This window comes from Arvicola amphibius, chromosome 6, assembly GCF_903992535.2.
Source record: "Arvicola amphibius chromosome 6, mArvAmp1.2, whole genome shotgun sequence".
Classification (NCBI taxonomy): domain Eukaryota; kingdom Metazoa; phylum Chordata; class Mammalia; order Rodentia; family Cricetidae; genus Arvicola; species Arvicola amphibius.
Window position 1 is genome coordinate 132486778 of NC_052052.2, and position 18856 is coordinate 132505633.

General features: G+C 45.2%; 1 protein-coding gene across 1 annotated transcript in view; it reads left to right on the top strand.

The window, feature by feature from the left end:
* Positions 1–18744, top strand: part of Bphl (biphenyl hydrolase like) — a 35033-nt gene extending 16289 nt beyond the window's left edge. Inside the window, exons 5-7 of the mRNA XM_038332563.1 lie at positions 7226–7357; positions 10454–10577; positions 18349–18744. Of these exons, the coding sequence (XP_038188491.1) occupies positions 7226–7357; positions 10454–10577; positions 18349–18436 (344 nt within the window). The 3' untranslated portion in view covers positions 18437–18744. The remainder of the gene's footprint in view (positions 1–7225; positions 7358–10453; positions 10578–18348) is intronic.
* Positions 18745–18856: the final 112 nt, after the last annotated feature.

Genomic DNA, 18856 nt, shown 5'->3' on the forward strand with positions numbered 1-18856 from the left:
CTCCTCGCTGGCTTTCCTCGATGTCATTCAGTTAACAGCCGCATGTAACATGTAACAGATACATATAAGTTTCCGTGGAGGGTTCAGTCCTCCCCTACCCTCTGTGTCTCACCGTGATTTTGTTCTATTGATGCCACACAATGACTCCTGAGTTATATCCCCCTGCCCTCCTCCTGTTTCCCTCACTCTCCTTGTTCAGAGCCTTGGGCTCACGGGATCTTCTCTCCTCCATAGCAGAAAATCCCCCGTAAGGCAAGAAGTCAAGACATTCCATCTCCCACTTTAAAATAAATAAATAAGTAAATCCTCTCGTAACTTCAACGAAGTCCACTCAGCTTAGCCAGCCCTGCCAGTCTGGCTCCACTCAGCCCTCCAGCTCCTCTCGCTCCTCTCTTCCCTGTCTTCTTACAGGCGTCCTGCTTTATAAAGCTGCCTTTGGGATGCACCTTGCCCTCGCCCAGCCACATCCTTCTCAGTAGTCACCCCAATACCCAGCTCCCAGGGTACCACCTCTGAGAAGGTGTCCCGGAGCCCTTAAGCCTGGTGGATCCGTAATGGGATGCACATGCCCACACCATGTACTTTGCCCCGGGTACTGCCACCCATTTACTCCTTTGCCCTAGTCACTGTAGAATGTTTCCCATCACAACGGTGCTGGCCTTCCCTGCTTTCTGAAACAAAGTAAAAGCTCTCTCAGTCCCACGATACTCACTGTCTAGAGTGTCTCTGTTTCCTTCCCTAACCACCATTGCCTCTTCCTCATCCTGGAAAGTAACCTCTGACCCACCATTCCAGTGGAGACAGTGCCTTCCATGTAACCAACCCTCAGGACACTTGGCTGTTCGGTGTTATTTTTGAATCCCTCCCGCCATGGTCATGGAAAGCAGTCTCCTGCTGTGCATGGTAGAGTTTACGCCTTCTTCTCCAGCTTCCTCTGGGTGGCTTTCTGGCCACTGCGTTGTCATGGCCCTGGCATCTGTCTCTGCTCTCTGTCTGGCTTTGATATGTGGGGAAGTGTCATTGAGTTCCCCAAGAGCCATTCTTGCTTTCTGATCTTCTTGTTGTCCATATGTGTGCATGTGGGAGGGGGGCTTACACGCACACGTGTATGTGTTGGGGTGTGGGTGCCTGTGTATGTGCCCAGGCACGTAGGGGCTAGAGGTCCACTTGGGGTGTTGTTTGTTTTCTGACTCATGATCTGTCCTTGAACCTGGAGTTCGCTGCTTAGGCAAGGCTGGCTGGCCTGTGCGCCTTGGGGATCTGCCTGTCTCTGCTTCCCCAGCACCTGGATTACAAGAGTGCACCACTGCATTTAGGCTTTTGACGTGGGTTCTAGAGTCAAACTCAGATCCTCATGCATGTGTGACAAGTCTATACTGACTGAAATACCACCCGCCAGCCTCCTCTACTCCCCGCCCCCTGCCTTCAAAGCCAGCATCACCAGTGTGTTGCCCACTCTGGCCTCAAACCCCTGGACTCAAACAGCCTTCCCTCCTCAGCCTCCTGAGCAGCTCGGATTACAAGCACACTCTACCATGCCCAGCTGTGCTCTCACTCTGTGCCCCTCCCTGTCTTCTCCTAGCTTCCAAGCCCCACATATTGGACTCTTCATTTAATTTTTTTCATATCTGGTTGCCATACAGATACCGTGCCATGTCTAAAAACTGAACTCAGTCCTTCCCCTTGTCCTGTTCCTCTTGCTAAATGTCTTACCCTGGTAAATGATTCACCAGGGAGCACAGTACACATTGGTTTCAGACCCGAACACAGCCTATTACCTTGGCTTTACTTTCTGTAGCTTTTACTCTGCTATGTTCTGAAGTCTTCAATGGACAATTCCAGAGTAATCAATCCTTAAGTGTTAAGTTGTGGACCACAGTGAGAAGAATGCCGGAACATTCTGTCACACCTGGTGCTGCTATATGCCACCCAGATCACAGACCTTGCCTTGGTCCACTGTATCTACTATAGTCTGCATGCTGCCTGCCTGTTAGTCCTCAGAAACCGTCAGTGTCAATAGATCCACTGTCAACTTGCTGCCATTCCTGCATTCCGTGCACACTTGTTTTACTTAAAACACTTCCTATAATGAGGAGTGATGCTGGCAGTCCCGCTGCAGTGCACTCTAGTTGCTGTGGATGGCGTTAGTTATTACTAACCTCTTTTACTGGTCCTGCTTAGCAATAAATGTTATCAGGAGAACACAGTATTTGTAAAGTTCGGTGCTCTGTGGTTTTGAAACACCAGGTATCCTGGCTGTGTGGATAAGGGCAGCTGCTGGGCCACAGATGCTGTTTTCAAGCCCTTGACTGTAAGGCTCTTAAAGATAAAGGTTGTATCTCATCTATCTTGGTCACTTTTCTAACGCCATGACCAAGGCAACTTATAAAAGAAAGCATGGTTTCTCACAAAAGAAGCCGTGAGGGGCTGGAGAGATGGCTCAGTGGTTAAAAGCATTGCCTGCTCTTCCAAAGGTCCTGAGTTCAATTCCCGGCAACCACATGGTGGCTCACAACCATCTGTAATGACATCTGGTGCTCTCTTCTGGCCTGCAAACATACACACAGACAGAATATTGTATAGATAACAAATAAATAAATAAATAAATAAATAAATAAATAAATAGAAGCCGTGAACCATTGAGCTCATGGTTCCAGAGGGTTGGCACCCATACCCATCATGGTAAGAAGCATGGAAGCAGTCAGGTAGGCATAGTTCCGGAGCGGTAGAGAAAAGCACACATCTGGTCCAAAAGCAGGAGGCAGAGAGCGCTAACTGGGGATGGTATGCGCCTTTGAAACCTCAAAGCTCACCCTCAGGGACACACTTCTACCAACAAGGCCATACCTCCTAATCCTTCCTAAACAGTTCTATTATTCAAATATATGACATTTTAGGGACCATTCTCATTCAAACCACCACATTACCGAAGTTTATATTGGTAGGAACAGGCACTTAGCAGACTTGGTGCTTACTGAATTAACTCTTAATTAGTAAGTTCTCTTTCTGGTTCTAGTGTTTAGCATAGATTATATGCTCTAAACGAAGTAGGGGGACAATGTCAATTTTTGGGGGGGATCCAAATTCTGCTGTGACTTAACAGACAGTTTCATTCAATTGGTTATTCTGGGCACTTGTCTATGAAGCATAATTACTAATTCTGGATAGTGATTATGCTTTGGAATAGAAATGGCTTCCTCTTTAAATAAATTAACAGAAGTAAATATATAAATGCAAAGAATCTTTTTGAGTACGTACTACATGCCAGGCACTGTTGTCAGCAAATTCCATGCAATTACTTGTTCTTTAGTCTCCGTGTTAATATAATACGTATTTTCTGATTAGGAAATTAGTGCAGTAAGGTTAAGTAACTTGCCTGGTTTCACACAGCGGTAAGTCTAGGAGCTGGGACTCCTACATAATCAGTCTGACTTCCAAACCTGTGCTCCCAACCACCTCTGGCTTCCCACAGTGGCAGGTGGGTTCCCTATCCCCTCCAACCCCCCCCCCACCGAGATTTCATGCTTTTTTCTCTGGGATCCTGAAGGCTTGCCGCAGACCTGACATTGCCATAGATGCCTTCATTCTGAAACTGTACATAAATTAATCCATTAAAAGGACCCCATGCTGCCCCACAGCAGCCCTGTGCTTCAGTGGGGACACTACTGAGCACTAATCCACTGGGTTCTCAAAAGCTCTTGGCCTTCACATCACAAGGAACTTGGTTTTTCCTAACTGATTTTTAAAGATTCTTTCTTTTTTTTAATATTTAGTCATTATCATTCAACCCTTCTGGCATAAGTGAACTATGCTACCTGTGGGCCTACAGGAGACCAGATTGATCCTGCTGACACCTTGCTATATCTATGCACTTTGTTCCAGTTCACTCTGCCTCCCCGGAACCCGGATCCTCCTGTGCATTGGTCACATAGGCTGATGCTCCCAAGCAAAAACAGTTTGTCATCAGGCCACACCAAGACGATAATTGTATGTGTGTTAGCGTTTCTTACATGTACTGCCGTCCCTGACTTGTTCTTTCCCCTCATTACACTGCTAAGATTCTCTCGTGGTGCTGCTTGTGGCTGTTGTGCCCTGGTTTCACAGATACGTTGGGCAAATCTGCCAGTTAGTTTGTGCACTCCTTGGCCCTCACGTTGCTGGAGACCCTCCTACCATCTCCAGTGGATGAGCACTAAAGAGACCACATGACAAGTGACAACGTGTCATTCTTGTATGGAAACAGTGAGCCTGGACTCCAATTGTCCTTGGCTCCTTTCTGCTGATGCTGCCTGACCCTGTTGTCAGGGTTTGCTTTCTCTCTTACAGACTCCCTCAAACATATTCTCTAGTTACTCTGTGAAAGCATGAGAATTGTAGGTCATGGGTCTGGGGAGAAAGCCCAGCTGGTAAAGAAGGTGCCATGAAAGAATGAGGATGTGAGTTCTATCCGCAGCACCGGTATGGAAGGTTGAGTGCAGTGGCTCAGGCTTAGTGCTGGAAAAGCAGAAATGGGCCTCCCTAACCAACCAACCTAGCCTCGCCTGTGAGCCTGTGTCATCAAACAAGGTAGACAGTACCTGAGGATGAATGACCCTTGATACTGGCCTCTGGTCTTCAGATGCACAGATCCACAAACACACAATCCCTTCACATTCTCTCTCTCTCTCTCTCTCTCTCTCTCTCTCTCTCTCTCTCTCTCTCTCTCTCTTTCTCACAGACACACACACAGAAACATGAATTTTTTAATTTTATGTTGTGTTTTGCATCCAGAGGGATCATATTCCCTGAAACTGGTATTACAGATGTTTGTAAGCTGCCACGTAGATGCTGGGAATGGAACCCTGGGACCTCTGGAAGAGCAACCAGTGCTCTTAACCACTAAGCCATCTCTCCAGGACCCAGGAAATAACTTTTTAAAAATATTTTTATGAAAGATAGGCTTGTTCTACTGCAAGATGACCCTTCACAGGGTGTGGTCTGCCAGGCATCCCAGAGTGTAAATATCCAGAAGTAATTTTAAAATTTATTGTATTTGGGGAAGTAGGAGAGGTACAAGAAATTAAACAGGGAGCCTCATACATGCATTTATTTTGCCACTGAACTCCCTCCCCAGGCCTCCTTCACACCTTGCTCTTTCCCTTTCCCACTCCCCCAACTCTTCTTTCCATTCTGAAATCTGTCCCTCCTTATTTTTTAAGCAACCTCACCATACCCATCTCTGACGTCTTTTCCCTATTTACCAAGTAGTTCAACCCTTCTCATCTCTACAGTCAACTCACCCAGGCTTCCCTCTGACTATCCAGACCAATCTTCAGAGGCAGAGGCAGGCGTCTTCTTCAGAAGGCAGCAAAGCTGTAAATCACAGCAATTCCTCCATTGAGTACTCCCGTTCGTCGAGTGTACCTTGAGAACTGGGCATTGCCAGTACTCTACAAAAGTCACCATCTGATGTCAGTGTGTGTTCCTCGTGTCACCTGGCCTTTCGGGTGTGTCCTTTAGCAACACGTGTGCTAAAGGCTGTCATGGGCAGCATTTAATATGTTCAGCAGTGCCGCGATCCTAACCAGTGTTTAAGGAAACACGGGGAAGATCAGGCTGAGTAAATGACATTTGCTGCGTTATTTTAAAGGTAGACATTAGCTGTTGTTTTTTTCCTACCAACTGATAATCGATAATATAGCTTAGATTTAGGAGTTAGCTCTACGCCCCTTTTCTTCAACAGAGCCCTGTGTAAAAAGAGGAAATGTCAGACAGGGCCATGTGAATAAAGGCTTAGGTTGAGGATTTAACAGCAGTCTGTCCAATTTCTTTCAGCCTTTGCATCATTTGTTTGTTTCTCAATGTACCAGAAAAAACTTTGCTAAGTAGTTGGCCTTTTATATCTGCATCTGTGCGTCAATCAACCTAGGCCAAAAGTCTTCAAAAATTAAATTACCTCTGCACGGAACATATACAGACATTTTGGTCACGATTTCCTTAAACATAGCATACTACTTGTATGGCATTTAAATTACATGAGTTAGAATAAAATAATATAGGGATGGTTTAAGTATTTGCGAGTTCCTGTGTCAGTTCTGTGCACATTCTCTGTAATTTTGCATAATGGGCTCAAGCATCCACAGTCTGAAGTCCACAGGAGTTCCTAGGAACAGTCCCCTTCTATGTTATATAACAAGACTTTTTCTGGGGAGATGCAGTGAGTAATAACTATACAGTGAGTAATAACCCCAGAGAGGGATTCCATGACAGACCAAAGTATGGATACCACTAAAATCCAACTTGGGGAACCATGAGTTTCATTACAAAGAGCAGAAATGACTCAAAGACAGCCTATCACCAAAGCCCACTCCACTATAGGTGATAGCACACAAACTGGGAACCTAGAGTATACTGCATAGCACATAGGTGACTCATCAGGTTGAAGAATGCCCTTTCCAGATGCCTCAGTTGTTCTAAATCTCTTCTGGGAAGTTCATCTGGCTTCTGCTTCCAGGCAACTGGTCTGGTCTTGGAGTCTTCTTGGCAGCTTTTCTCTGAAAATCATCTTCGCAACTCAGCCTTCTTGAGTCTGAAGGGGACTCTCAGCTTTTATTGCCTACTCTGGCAGAGAGGGGGCCTAGTGAATCTGGTTGGTTTCAGGAACTGCCTGAAGCTATTTTGAATTGTTTGCCTTCCTGCTTAAGGAACCCTGTGCAAGACAGAATGTTTCAATATTAAAGGAAACTGTTACACAACCCTGTAGAAACTGAAATACAACTATAATGTCATTCTTCCTCTAGAGACACCAATTAGAAAAATGTTTTTCCTTTTATCTTAAAAAACGTTGGCAGAAAGTGTTCAACTCAGGTCTGACTTCATTCAGCCATTAATGATTTATCATGTTATTCTTGTGTAAGGCCAAGCCTAGAGTCTGAAGCGTAGCAAGGCCCTTGCACTGGGCACACCTCCCTAGGGGAAGATGGACAGTCAAGTGTAAGGCAGAAAGCCCTGCAAAAGCAGAGCAGATGGAGAGGGAAAGTCTCAGAGGGCATGCGGGTGGGTGGGGCTCTCTGACATCTGCCCAGAGACCTAGAGGATGTCAGTGAACCACACAGATCCTGGGAAAGGTCTTCCTAGCAGGTGGAACAGTGAGCATGAGGCCGAGAGATAGCCTGGCTTGGATTACTTCAAGATAACGCCTTAGTCTGAGACTGGGTGCATACTTGACCACGCCTCTGTTTTTCAGGTATCCGAGATGTTTCTAAATGGAGTGAGAAGGCAAGGAAACCTCTGGAAGCCCTATATGGTTATGACTACTTTGCCAAAACCTGTGAGAACTGGGTGGATAGCATCAGCCAGTTTAAAGAGCTGCCAGATGGTAAGCTGCCGGACTAACGGTCCCTTTGCTAACTGCAGGGGAGTCTTGAGTGCCTCTCTTGATTTCCCAGCATTTCTCCATAATAAACAGACACAGCCGTTATCCTCACACTGTTGATATGTGAACAGAGACACAGGTTACTGTACATAATATTATCTCTCGTGTAGTAAGTGTAAATGCCAGACAGGACCATTGAATAAAGGTTATTGTTGAGGCTTTAGTGGCAATCTGTTCCCTTCCCTTCAGTCCTTTGCATATGTGGCATCATGAAACTGTCCTCCCGAAACCTGTGTCTACTTTCTAATTGAAGAATAGGTCATTAGAAGGAGAGCTACCATTAGACTCTTTTTTTTTTTTTTTCAGTCTGGATGGGCCCACACTCGACTCATCTTACTTCCAGGACAAAGCAGGAGGAAGTCTTTGCCATGCTCGTCAGAGCCAGAGAGAGGAAGAGACTGCTCAGTTCTCTTTTCAGCTTCAGAGCAGACTGATATAACCTGAGCTGTGGACAAGTGCTTTCTTTTGTGTATCTTAAAACTTAGTAAGATTTCTGATAAGAACGACCATCTCTAAGCAGAACTCAGTTTGTTTTTATATAGCGATGTGTTTAGTCAGCCTTCTGTCACTGTGGCAAACACCTGCCACAGTCAGCTTCCTGAGAGAAAACATGTATTGTGACTTCATTCTGGGGGTTCTGGTCCATGGCTAGGGAGAACCACCTCCTTCAAGGCCAGGTGGTGCAGTACCCCCATGGTAGGAGAGTCTGGAAAGGCAAAGTTTTACCTCAATGGCAAAAAGGGAAAAGAGGAAGAGTTGAGAGTTCACCTCTCCTTCAAAGGCACACCCCCAATCTCCTGTGAGCTTCCAGTAGGCCCCACCTCTTAAAGGTCCCATCTCTCTCTCCTGTTCCATGCTGGGAAACAGGCTCTAACATGGGAGCCCTGGGGAACACTAAGATCCACACTGTAACAAGCTTCTTGGAATCGATATTTTCCCGTCTTCTTTTTATTTCTGTAATTGCTGCATTAGAGTAGCTAAGATTTACTGTTGGAAACATTGTTACAGAATGCTTGTGTCTGAAGGGACAGTTTCGTCTATTAGGTAATCCTTTCCAGTGTGACTCATGTGTAATATCAAAGCTTTCGCAATGAAAGGGACTTTGGAAATGTTACGTTTGGTTTAAGTTCAAAAGAGCAAATCCGTGCCTTACAATGATCCTGTTGAAATGCAGTTTTCCGTCCATGGTAACAAGTCCTTAAAATGTGTTTCCTTGCACATAAAGCAACAGAAAAGGATACTATTAAACAGAGTGAGTCAGTTCCCCATGAAAGAGAACACACTGAGACGCATGGTTCGGTGCTTCCTGGGAGGAGGCAATGAAGAGATGGAAACAGTGTTAAACTGACAGTTAAAGCACATCCCAACGTAGAGAATTCAAAATGGAAGTCATCTTAGAGCAGGCCTTAATAGTTGGTCTCCCTTCTGTATTTGCTGCTCCGACAGGACTTTTTCCTTCGTGTCTGTGTCCTCAGGTTTACAAGCACTTGGTCCAGCATGGGTGATTGCACAGGTGTGGGGTCATCAGGGCCTGGGTTTGAGGTCTTGACTTGCTGTCAGAATGGCTTTGGGTTTCTGGAGAATATACTGATAGCTACCTCATAAAGTTTCGTGGGGACTAAGTGAGGCGATACATATTCAGTTATGGCAGAGTGCCATGGACAGTTATTATGAAAGTGCTGTTACATGATTTTTAAAAAGCACCTAACTTATAAATGTTTTTCGGTATTGAGTGAGTTAAAACGTAAGTACTACCCTGGCATGGTGGCATGTGCCTTTCATCACAGCACTTGGGCGGCAGAGACAGAGTTTGAGGCCAGCCTGATCTACATAGTAACTTCCAGTCCAGCCAGAAATGCCCAGCAAGATCCTGTCTCAAAATTAAAAATAAAATAAAATAAAATAAAGAAGTGTAAGTGTGGTAAGCGTTGCCATCTCCTGCCACGGCAAGCAGTTGTGCGGCTGGCTTTCATCAGCGCCACCCCTTCCAGCTGGCAGGTGTGTGCTGACAGGAGAAGTGCTTCCCCAGTCAGTCGGTCACTCCCCAGCTGGAGAAAGGGCAGAGGCTTGGCACCTGGTGGGCAGCACCACCTACGCTGGATCGCATCTAGCTCAGCTATAGAGCACCTTCCATTTAGAACAGGCAGGGATAGGAGAGGAGTGGAGGAAGGAGCTAATAGCATGGCTACCAGAACCATGTGTGTAACCTCATAACAGCCACGGGCATCTGTGAGGATTGCTGTTTGAGACTGAAGCTCTAGCTGGCTGGGAGGCACCCAGGTGTGGTACTCGGGGGTGGCACTAAAGCACAAGCACTGATACAGGCTAGCTTTACTGTGAAGTCCCTGCATCCTAGGCTAGTCCCTACATTCTTAGGACACAACCTCAGAGGGAAAGGTTTCAAATGTCAGGCATCATCAACGTGGCTGACAGGCTGCCGCTTTGTAATACAACACTTGAGGGGTTTATTTGTTTGCTTTCTTCCTCATTTGATTTTGTCTACTGTTTTACATAAACTATGAATTTACATCAGGAAAAACTGCATTTTCTAGTAGAGTATCGAAACAAGCAAGCAGAGCATGGAAATAGAAGAGGGAAACCTAAAAGTGGTAAAACTGGAAGGAACCCCAGCTCAAACTGGCTTCCACCGACAGTGAAGCCACGATGCAGAGGGACTCGTGTGTCAGAGATAGTAGACAAGGCTTACCTTGGCTTGGGTTCTGGAGGTTGCCAGACAAGCAAGCTCTCTAATGGCTTTGTATCTACGGTGAGGCACTGGGAGCACTTGGTGGAGCAAAGTTGGTCACATCCCAAGTCAGAGAGTGGAAGGGCAGGCTGGGGTTCCAGAGTCTCCTTCAGGTGCATGTCCCCAAGGATAAGGATGTCCCTCAAGGCCACACCCGGAGGCTTTCACCACTTCCTAATGGCACCTCTCTGGAGCCCAAGCCTTTGGTGCCTAGCAGTGCATCTCTGGAGAGTTCTGCTTCTTCCCTACAGAGAGACTGTGCTGAGGGAATTTCCTGTGCTCTTGTCTCTCAGGTAACATCTGTCGGCACCTGCTGCCCCTGATCCAGTGCCCAACCCTCATTGTGCACGGGGAGAAGGATCCATTGGTCCCACGCTTTCATGCTGACTTCCTTCACAAGCATGTGAAAGGGTCACGGTGAGTCTTGTTACAGCTCGGCAACTCCTGGGTGCCTCAAAGCCTCTGAGGAAGTGAGAGCAGCCATAGGAAGGAAAAGAAGTGGGAGAAGTGGGGGCTCTGGGTGTGTGTTCCCCATCTGGTCAGAGAGCGGTATTTCGAGTAGCACAGGCACAAAGGACTGAGCTCCAAGCTCTGGGTAGCCGCAGCAGGGAGACTCTGGTAAATGTCTTTGAGCATAGTGAGTCCTACATGTCCCTGGGCTCTGTAACAAAAAAATCTCTTTAGACTTGTAGCACCATTGGTAACAATTCAATATTCCTTTGAATTTTTAGCTTATATAAACAATAACAAAAAATTCTTAAAACCAAACCAAGGAAGCAAATTGTCCTTTGGTAACCACCCACAAAGATATACTCATATTCTGTATTCAACTCTGAGGGGTTTTTTCTCTCTAAAATTATATCGTAAGCTCTACAAGTCATATCCACCTTAAATATGTGCTCGGGCCCTCCACATGCCTGACTTTGATGCCTGTCGAGGACCAGCACTGCTTTGCATGCTGAGCACGTAGTTTAGGTCCCTGTCCTCAAAGTCCCTGGAGCCCAGCAGGAGAAGCAGGCACCTCCAATAGCTCCACTGTCTGTGAGTGAGTCTTATAAGCCTATCTTAGCTCTGGGCTTCTCTGGGGATTTGGAAGTAAGGGGAAGGGGTGTTTCTTTTTCCACAGCAAAATACAATTGCATAGTAATTCATATTTCTTCCTACATATGAAGTGTGTGTGTGTTTCTTTATATTGAAAGGCCATTCTTCATCCTCCGTGTTCCTTCTACAGCAGTTCAAGCATGAGTTAAACAAATGTAAGAATGTGAGCAGGAATAGCAATCACTTTGGGAGGAGTGTAGTATAAGTAAAGAATAAAGGCAGAAGTTGGTTTAAAATTTGGTTGTGAATAAACATAAAGGATTTTTACAAAAATTTAGAAGTTCATAATAAATAAAGGCATTTTCAAACTTGACTTTTATAAAATTATAATACTCAGCATAGGTATGGCACAAAATTCAAATAGTTTATTTCCTTATTAATCTTCCAGATGCTTTCTATTCATCTCAGTCTTTATGTTGTCTTTTAACTTCACATGTTTAGAGTATGCAGTGTGGTGCTTCTGCGTTGAAATTTGTATTTTAAACATAATTTGCATAAGATATCTAATTATACTTCACTACAAACATAAGGAAAGTAGTTCCATTTTTTTAGATAGCATTCAAGCTTAGTTGTTGCTAAACAGTGAGCGTTTCAAGCTATTGAGTTAGTAAATGACAAGTCCTATATTTTCCTAAAACAGAGCTGTCTTGCTGTAGCAAAACTGTCCCTTGTGACTGTACCCCTAGAGAGATGGTTAGACAGCCATGCTAGGTGGCCTGGTTAACTGGCTTCTGCTTCAGAAATGACAGGTTTTTGAACACTGACCCTCGTGATAAATGCAGAATTTTCCCCTTAAGAAGCCAAACTTAATAAATGTCTGTCTGTAAGAAAGATTAGACTAAAAATTCTGTTCCAAACCTATCTCCTAGCAACAGAATGCATCAATATTAGAGAAAATGTGCTCTTCTTGTACATTTGGTGGAAAATCATTTTCTTTGAATCGTATTGGTTGGAACTCATAGGTTGGAGATAAAATGTTATTAGCAGCGGGTTTCTAAACCTGGTCTGTATTTTCCACTCCTTCCGCTAAAAGAGTCCTTTATGTTGGGTGGGTACCTGCAAGCCCATGGCTGGCTTCTTTGGGAGCCCCCAGAAGGAAACTGGGTTCCTAGAACTGTGAATCCCCGCTGTGCATCCGTATCTGATGCAGGGCCTCTGCATACCTTGCCAGGCACGTCTTTAATTGCACTTAAAGGCAGAGTCTGTCCTCATGGGTTTTTACCAAGAAGCACTTACTTGTATGAGTCACGCCAGGCTGCTTTTTCCTCCTTGGAAGGAGACCAGCCTCCAGCTTTGCTATTCTGTCTCCTTCACTTCCCTTTTCTCTCTTCATAGGAGAGGAATCACAGTCTCTTAAAAGCAAAGAGGACTTTGCATTAGTTTTTTAGTTTTAAGCAGCTGCATTTCTCCCACAGAAACTCCTGTAGAAAATCCATAGTCAGAGCTGCTCTGACTGCAGCAGTAAGGTGAACAGTGTCTGTCTTTGGAGTCCTCTTTCCCTGATCCTAGTTTCGGGGCTCCCTTGAAGTCAGACCTCCCTCCTGGCTGAAGGGCTTCTCGCCTGTCTTGTCTGCCAGCCTCTGGGTGGGCATTTCCCATCCATGCGAGCAGTCCCAGCAGCCATCAGGGAAGTCTTGTCAAGCGAGCAACAATTGGTACCCATCATATTTTAGAGTTGCCGTGAAGAGGCTCTTGTGGGCAGCAGGGTTGGAGTGCCTGGAGAGGACGTGGCTGCCCAGCTAGGTTTAGCCACTGTGCTGGGAATGTGCTAGCTTGGCTGCCACAACAAAGTGAGAGAGTTCCTGCCTTCGCTGTCTCCTAAGGAAGACTTTCAACCCAGCAGTACCAGAGCATCCCCCATGCATCCATTGGCTTTCCATTCTGTTTAGGGTTCACTAAACTATATGATGCTCTCAGCACTTCTTTATAGCTCAAGGTTCATGGCATGGGAGATGATTTTGCACAGCTGTAAGTGTTCTTAGCATAGGCTAAGGTGTAGTGTTTGGCAATATAGATATATTAGGTGCATTTTTATTTAAAATATTTTATTAACTTTCTTCTGCTTTGCCAGGGATGAGGTCAGGGCCTTATACATGCTAAAAATGCATTCCGCCACTAAGCAACACCCTCAGCCTCAATATTGTCAACATGAAGACAGCAGTCCCTTACAACACAAACATCCATCTTCTCTCAATTCTAGAGTCTGGGATAGAGGTGTTGACAGAGTGAGTCTCTTTCGAGTCCTCTCTCCCCAGCTCATAGATGTTCTTTTCTCTGTTCCTGGGCCCAGTTTGCTTTTCTTCTGAGGACACTAGTCATAATGGATCAGCGTAGGACCATATTTTGTACTGAGCCACTTTTTAAAGATGCTGAGATTTCAGCTTATGAATGGTACAGGATGGCAGTGAGGGGGGTTAGTTCATTCCATTAAAGTGTTTTTGAGAAGACTTCAGATCTCAGGAGTTAACAGAAACTGGATCTGAATTGCAGCTCTGGCGGCAAGCCTCCATGTCCCTGGTCCACTTCTTGTCTATCCATGTACATTCATCCTTCAGGTCACGGCTCAGTATCTCCCACTCAGGGAAGCCTCCTTACCCCATGGTCACGTGGTTCCTTACTCATACCTTTTTCAACAACTCTCAGCATGTGATTTAATTTTCATCCTCTAGAATAACTCTCTCTAGCATATCTTAAAGGCTCTATCCCTGTCAGGGGAAGGTGAAGGAAGGAAGGGCAAAGGCAAAAAACATGTGGACAAACAGGAGCAGAAAGCACCCAGAGGACAGAGTCTGTAGTGGCCCAGCTGCATGGTCAGCCAGTCTTGGGAGCCAGGCAAGCAGAAGCAAACAGGGGTAAAGTTAGTGTGTACAGAGTGACATTGCAGGTTTGTGTCAGCCAGGAGGAGAAGCCAAGGGAGTCTTGTCTGGAAATGAGTGGCATCTGTGGCCTTGGGATTTAGAGCACTGGAGGGCCGTTTGACTGTGCGTCCGTGAGCATTGGAAGTGACACCTCTAGCTTGTTTTCTGGTATGTCATTTGTAGGTGCAAGGTAATATCCCAACCTGACCTACTCACATTAGGGAGAGCAACTACCTTTCTCAGCCTATGGATTCAGGTCTTAATGTCATCCCCAAACCCACGCAGGAATAGCTGCAATAATTCCTGATCAAATAACTGGACACCCTGAGACCCAGTCAAACTGATATGTGAAATGAACCATGGCTGTGGGGAAGATCTGACAGGCACATGCTCCTCTTCACAGGGTTCTTGGACTTCGGGTGGCTTTCCTGGAGGAGATACTAACAGATTGGCAGTGAGGGGCAGGAATGGCCATCTAGGTAGGCAGTGGTTAGTTACTGTCTTTTGGGTCGCTGAAGGGAGGAAAGGCCTCTTCCTGTGACTTCCTTGGCTGTGCAAGTCTAGCCATCAGTGTAAAATGTTCTGGCCTGCTGGAGCAGATTGAACTGGAACATGAAGGTGGGACTGGTTCACACTAGCAACTGAGTTTCTTTTCTCAGTGATATAGAGTAGAAGGTACCTGTTGCAGCCTATGTTTGTAGACCACATCTTGCTGGAAGCTCCCATCCCTCATGCCCCCATGACTTCTCCCCTAGGGAAGCTTAGCAGAGAGCTGTCAGGAGATCACAGGGTTAGCTCCAAACAGAAGTTTCCAGCGCTTGCTAAACTGAGGCCTTTTCCATTCAAAAGGAGCAGAGTCTAACCCTTTCCAGGAAAATCTTAAACACATTTTTGTTTAGTTTTGTTTTTTGCAGAACTTTCCTTAAGGGGAAAAAAAATTCCAATTGGAAGTTTTCCAAGACAGGGTTTCTCAGTAGCTATGGAGCCAGTCCTGGAACTCACTCTGTAGACCAGGTTGGCCTCGAACTCACAGAGATTTTCCTGCCTCTGCCTCCCAACTGTTGGGATTAAAGGTGTGCGCCACTACCACCCAGCCCAATTGGAAGTCTGTGTCAACCAATAAATTGTGTTTCCCCAAGTCGGAATATTCATTAATATGCTGTGCTCAGTTAGAACCATCCTAATGTTTTTTACAAAATCTAATAAATAACAAAACAATAGCAGATGCTGATACAGTGCCTACAGGCTGGTGCACGTGCACGTGTTCTTTCTTTTGGTCCCCATGATAATCTCATGGGTACCATTGCTACCCCATTTTTCAGGTGAAGATTGGTGACTCAGGGGGGAGGCTATAACCACCAGTGCAGAGGCCATGCTGCCTCTGTGAAACCCTTCACCCACTGATGACCCCCACAGTTTATGCCCGTCTTTCTCTGAGGTGGTGGGCCCCAGCTGGATCCCTGGTGTCTCAGCAGATTCGGGAAGGCTTTGTCCTCCACACAGCATAGTGAATTGTTAGTCCTGCAGACCTGGTGGGAGTGCTCCCTCGAGGGTGGGTGGGGAGCTTCACAGTGCTTTCATTTCTTTTCCATGCATGAGACATGATTATTAGACTCAAGAAAAGAAACTTCCCCTTGAAATGTCTGCCCCCCAGACCCCAAACTAGTACAACCATTAGGGTAATGTCATGGGGGGGGGGGTGCCTTCTGGCTTCACTAGTTGGAAGAAACTTGAAGTTCTCACATCTTTGCCTTTTCCTTAGGGCTTTCTCAAAGGCATAATCAAAAAAGAAAACCTGTTCCCGTTATGGGCAGCCAGGTTTGCACGGCTTTGGAGGTCTGCCATTGAGGGATGAGAGAAAGATCTGTGTAGCTTGCTGTTGTCCGGTTTCATGATGGACAAGAACCCCTCACAAGGAGCCATCTGCTCCTTTGGCTTCCAGAGAGAGCAGAAGTCCCCACAGTTCTCCCGGCTGATGTATGGGTTCAGAGCGTAGTGAGCATTTTGTCGCATTCATTTGGAGTGAAGATGCTATAACACATTCATTTTGGCCTCGTCACTCTTGGCCAGCTCTCCTCATGGTTTTCACTTGAAGCTGACAAGGGTGAGAATGGAGACAAAATGGTGCCAGGGAGATAGGCGTCTCGTACCGCCATGACTGAGAGGGGCTGGATCTGCAGCTAAGATGACCACTGGCTTTACCCCAATTTAACAGCTTCTTCCTAAGAGATCTAGACTTTCTAAAGGTGCCACATGCTATAGAACCCCTCCCTTACCAATAGGAACTTTCGCCCTGTAGGTCCCCTTCACGACCATCCAAGACATGTGTTTAGTGACAGGCTTTCCTACTAATTTTCCTGGAGAGTATGATTGTTTGAAAGCCACTCGTGAGACACATGCATCCCTTTGTTGTCTGGGTAAGAATTGGGTCAGCTGCAGAAGTGGCTGTCTGGCCAAGTGTTTATGGCTGGCTGTTCTGGTCCTGTTCCCACAAGGATTCACAGTAGGTTCCACACAGTAAAGGGAGGATTTGCATAAAAGCCTGGAAAGGCTTCAAGGAGGATAATTTTCTCCATAATTTCATCTGTCCATGCATGCATGCATCCAGTCCATCCATCCATCCATCCACCTACCCATCCACTCATTCACCAACCCACTGTCCATCCCTGCATCCACTAATGTATCCACCTGGCATTTAGAGGAGTTCTCTCATGTTTTTAGTGTAAAGGAACTCATGTTTATTTTCCCAAGATCTAGACATGTTGAGAAAAACTTTAGGTTTCACTGTATAACTAAAACAGGGATGTCCAGCTGGTCTCTTCCTGTTCTTATTGGGAACCAGCGAATTGTAGAAATGGGACAGAACAGGTGACAGCTGACTTGGGCATCTCTAGATGTACTTCAGGATGGTCAGCTCAGGGTTTCTTGGCCTCTGAACCCAACTTAATTCAGATAAATGGTTGTAGTTTGGCCTATACTTGTCCTTCTGCTACCTCAGCATCCTGGGAAACTGAGCCTTTCCTGTATCCCAAAATCTGCAGCTTTTTGAGCATCCCTGTATCCCCATGCCTGTGGAGTGTAGCTGGGTCATCTTTGGGGCTGGACTAACTCATCCCTTCTAAGAAGACATTTTAAACTTAAGATATTCTGGTTATTATTAATAGCATTATTGACTTTACAGCTATCTCTAAAAGGAACCATCAGTTATATTTCCTTTTTGCTTGATTGTCTTGGTCCTCCCACCCCTGCCACTGGCATAGCTGAGTTGCAAGGGACCCAGCATTTTCTGAGGATGGCTGCCTTCCCCCAGTGTCCTCCCTATTGCCTGCTGAGTTGTTAAGAGCATCCATCATCAGTACTGCTGCTAAAAGATCAGAGATGTACAGAATGGATCAAAGTCTAGTTCTTTTGATGCCCAGTTGTCAATGTAGAGAAGGCTGGAACTTGAGCTTGCTTCCTAAAAGCTTTGTTCAAACTTCTATTTTTACACATTAGAAACAATAAATAAGATTTTTTTAAATTGTATTTTTTTTTAAAAAAAATTGCCAATCCATCCTCTGACAAAAATCAGATTAAATGAAAATCTTTCCAGGACAGAGGAGTCTACCTAAGATATGAGGTAGCTCTGCACATGGCTGCTGATGAACCTGTCACTCACCCAACATTCCTGAGGCATTTCTCCATCTGTCTGCTGTCTGTAGTCAGGCTTACCTGCTCTGTTCTCTGAACATGACAGGATGGCTTAGAACCTTCAATGGAGGTTGCTGCTGGCTGAGAATTCCTGTTTGGCTTGCACACTATGCAGATACCCATAATACTCACCTGTGCAACTCAATGAATTCTTACTATTTCTCATTTTTACCATCTTCTTTTAAGAGCTGGGATTTCAGTCACTATCACCCATATTATTTCTTAATTCTTTTCACCAATAGTTTTTTAAAAAACACATGTGTTAAAAATGGATTCTTAAAGTAATTATCAGAAGAATTACTCCACTGCTTTCTAGTCAACCCTTTTTGGTTACCTGATACAATCCCAAACATAATGTCACTGTTCAGTGATGGCTTTTCAGTCTATTTCTGGAGTGGTTAGAATTTCCTTAAGGAGTTCATCCTGGCATTCACATTCATGGAAAGTTTATATAATTTTGCAAGATTCTCGTGAAGTGCTGATGAGGCGAAAGCATTTTAAATATGTACCACTGATCAAAAACTTGGTTTGTTCCTTAGGTTGCATCTGATGCCGGAAGGCAAGCATAATCTGCATTTACGTTTTGCAAATGAATTCAACAAGTTGGCAGAAGACTTTCTACAGTGAAATTACAGGAAGTCTTTGGTTTCTGGGTGATTCTGTATTGAAGGATCGTGTCCTTGTCTGTTACTAGGATGCTCCGATATGCCTGCCTTGCTATTCTCCTCAGTTCATGGACCACCAGGCTTCCTACACTCACCATGATATAACTGAGTGCAAGCAGGAAAAATAGCATACCCGAATCAGGTTGTAGCTTTAATGGCTACAAAAAATGAACACTGGCGTTTGAAATGTTAGATTATGAGTTTCTATCATTGTCTTAAAAGTAAATTCTTACCATAATTTATTTTCAAATAAATTTTATGTGAAACATTTATAGTGTTCGCATTTACTATTTTTGGACATTTTGAGTTTACAACATATTTTTTATAGCCTAACAGTCAAAAGCTGGGTTTGTCTCAGTCCTTGATTCTATAAGTTCATAGG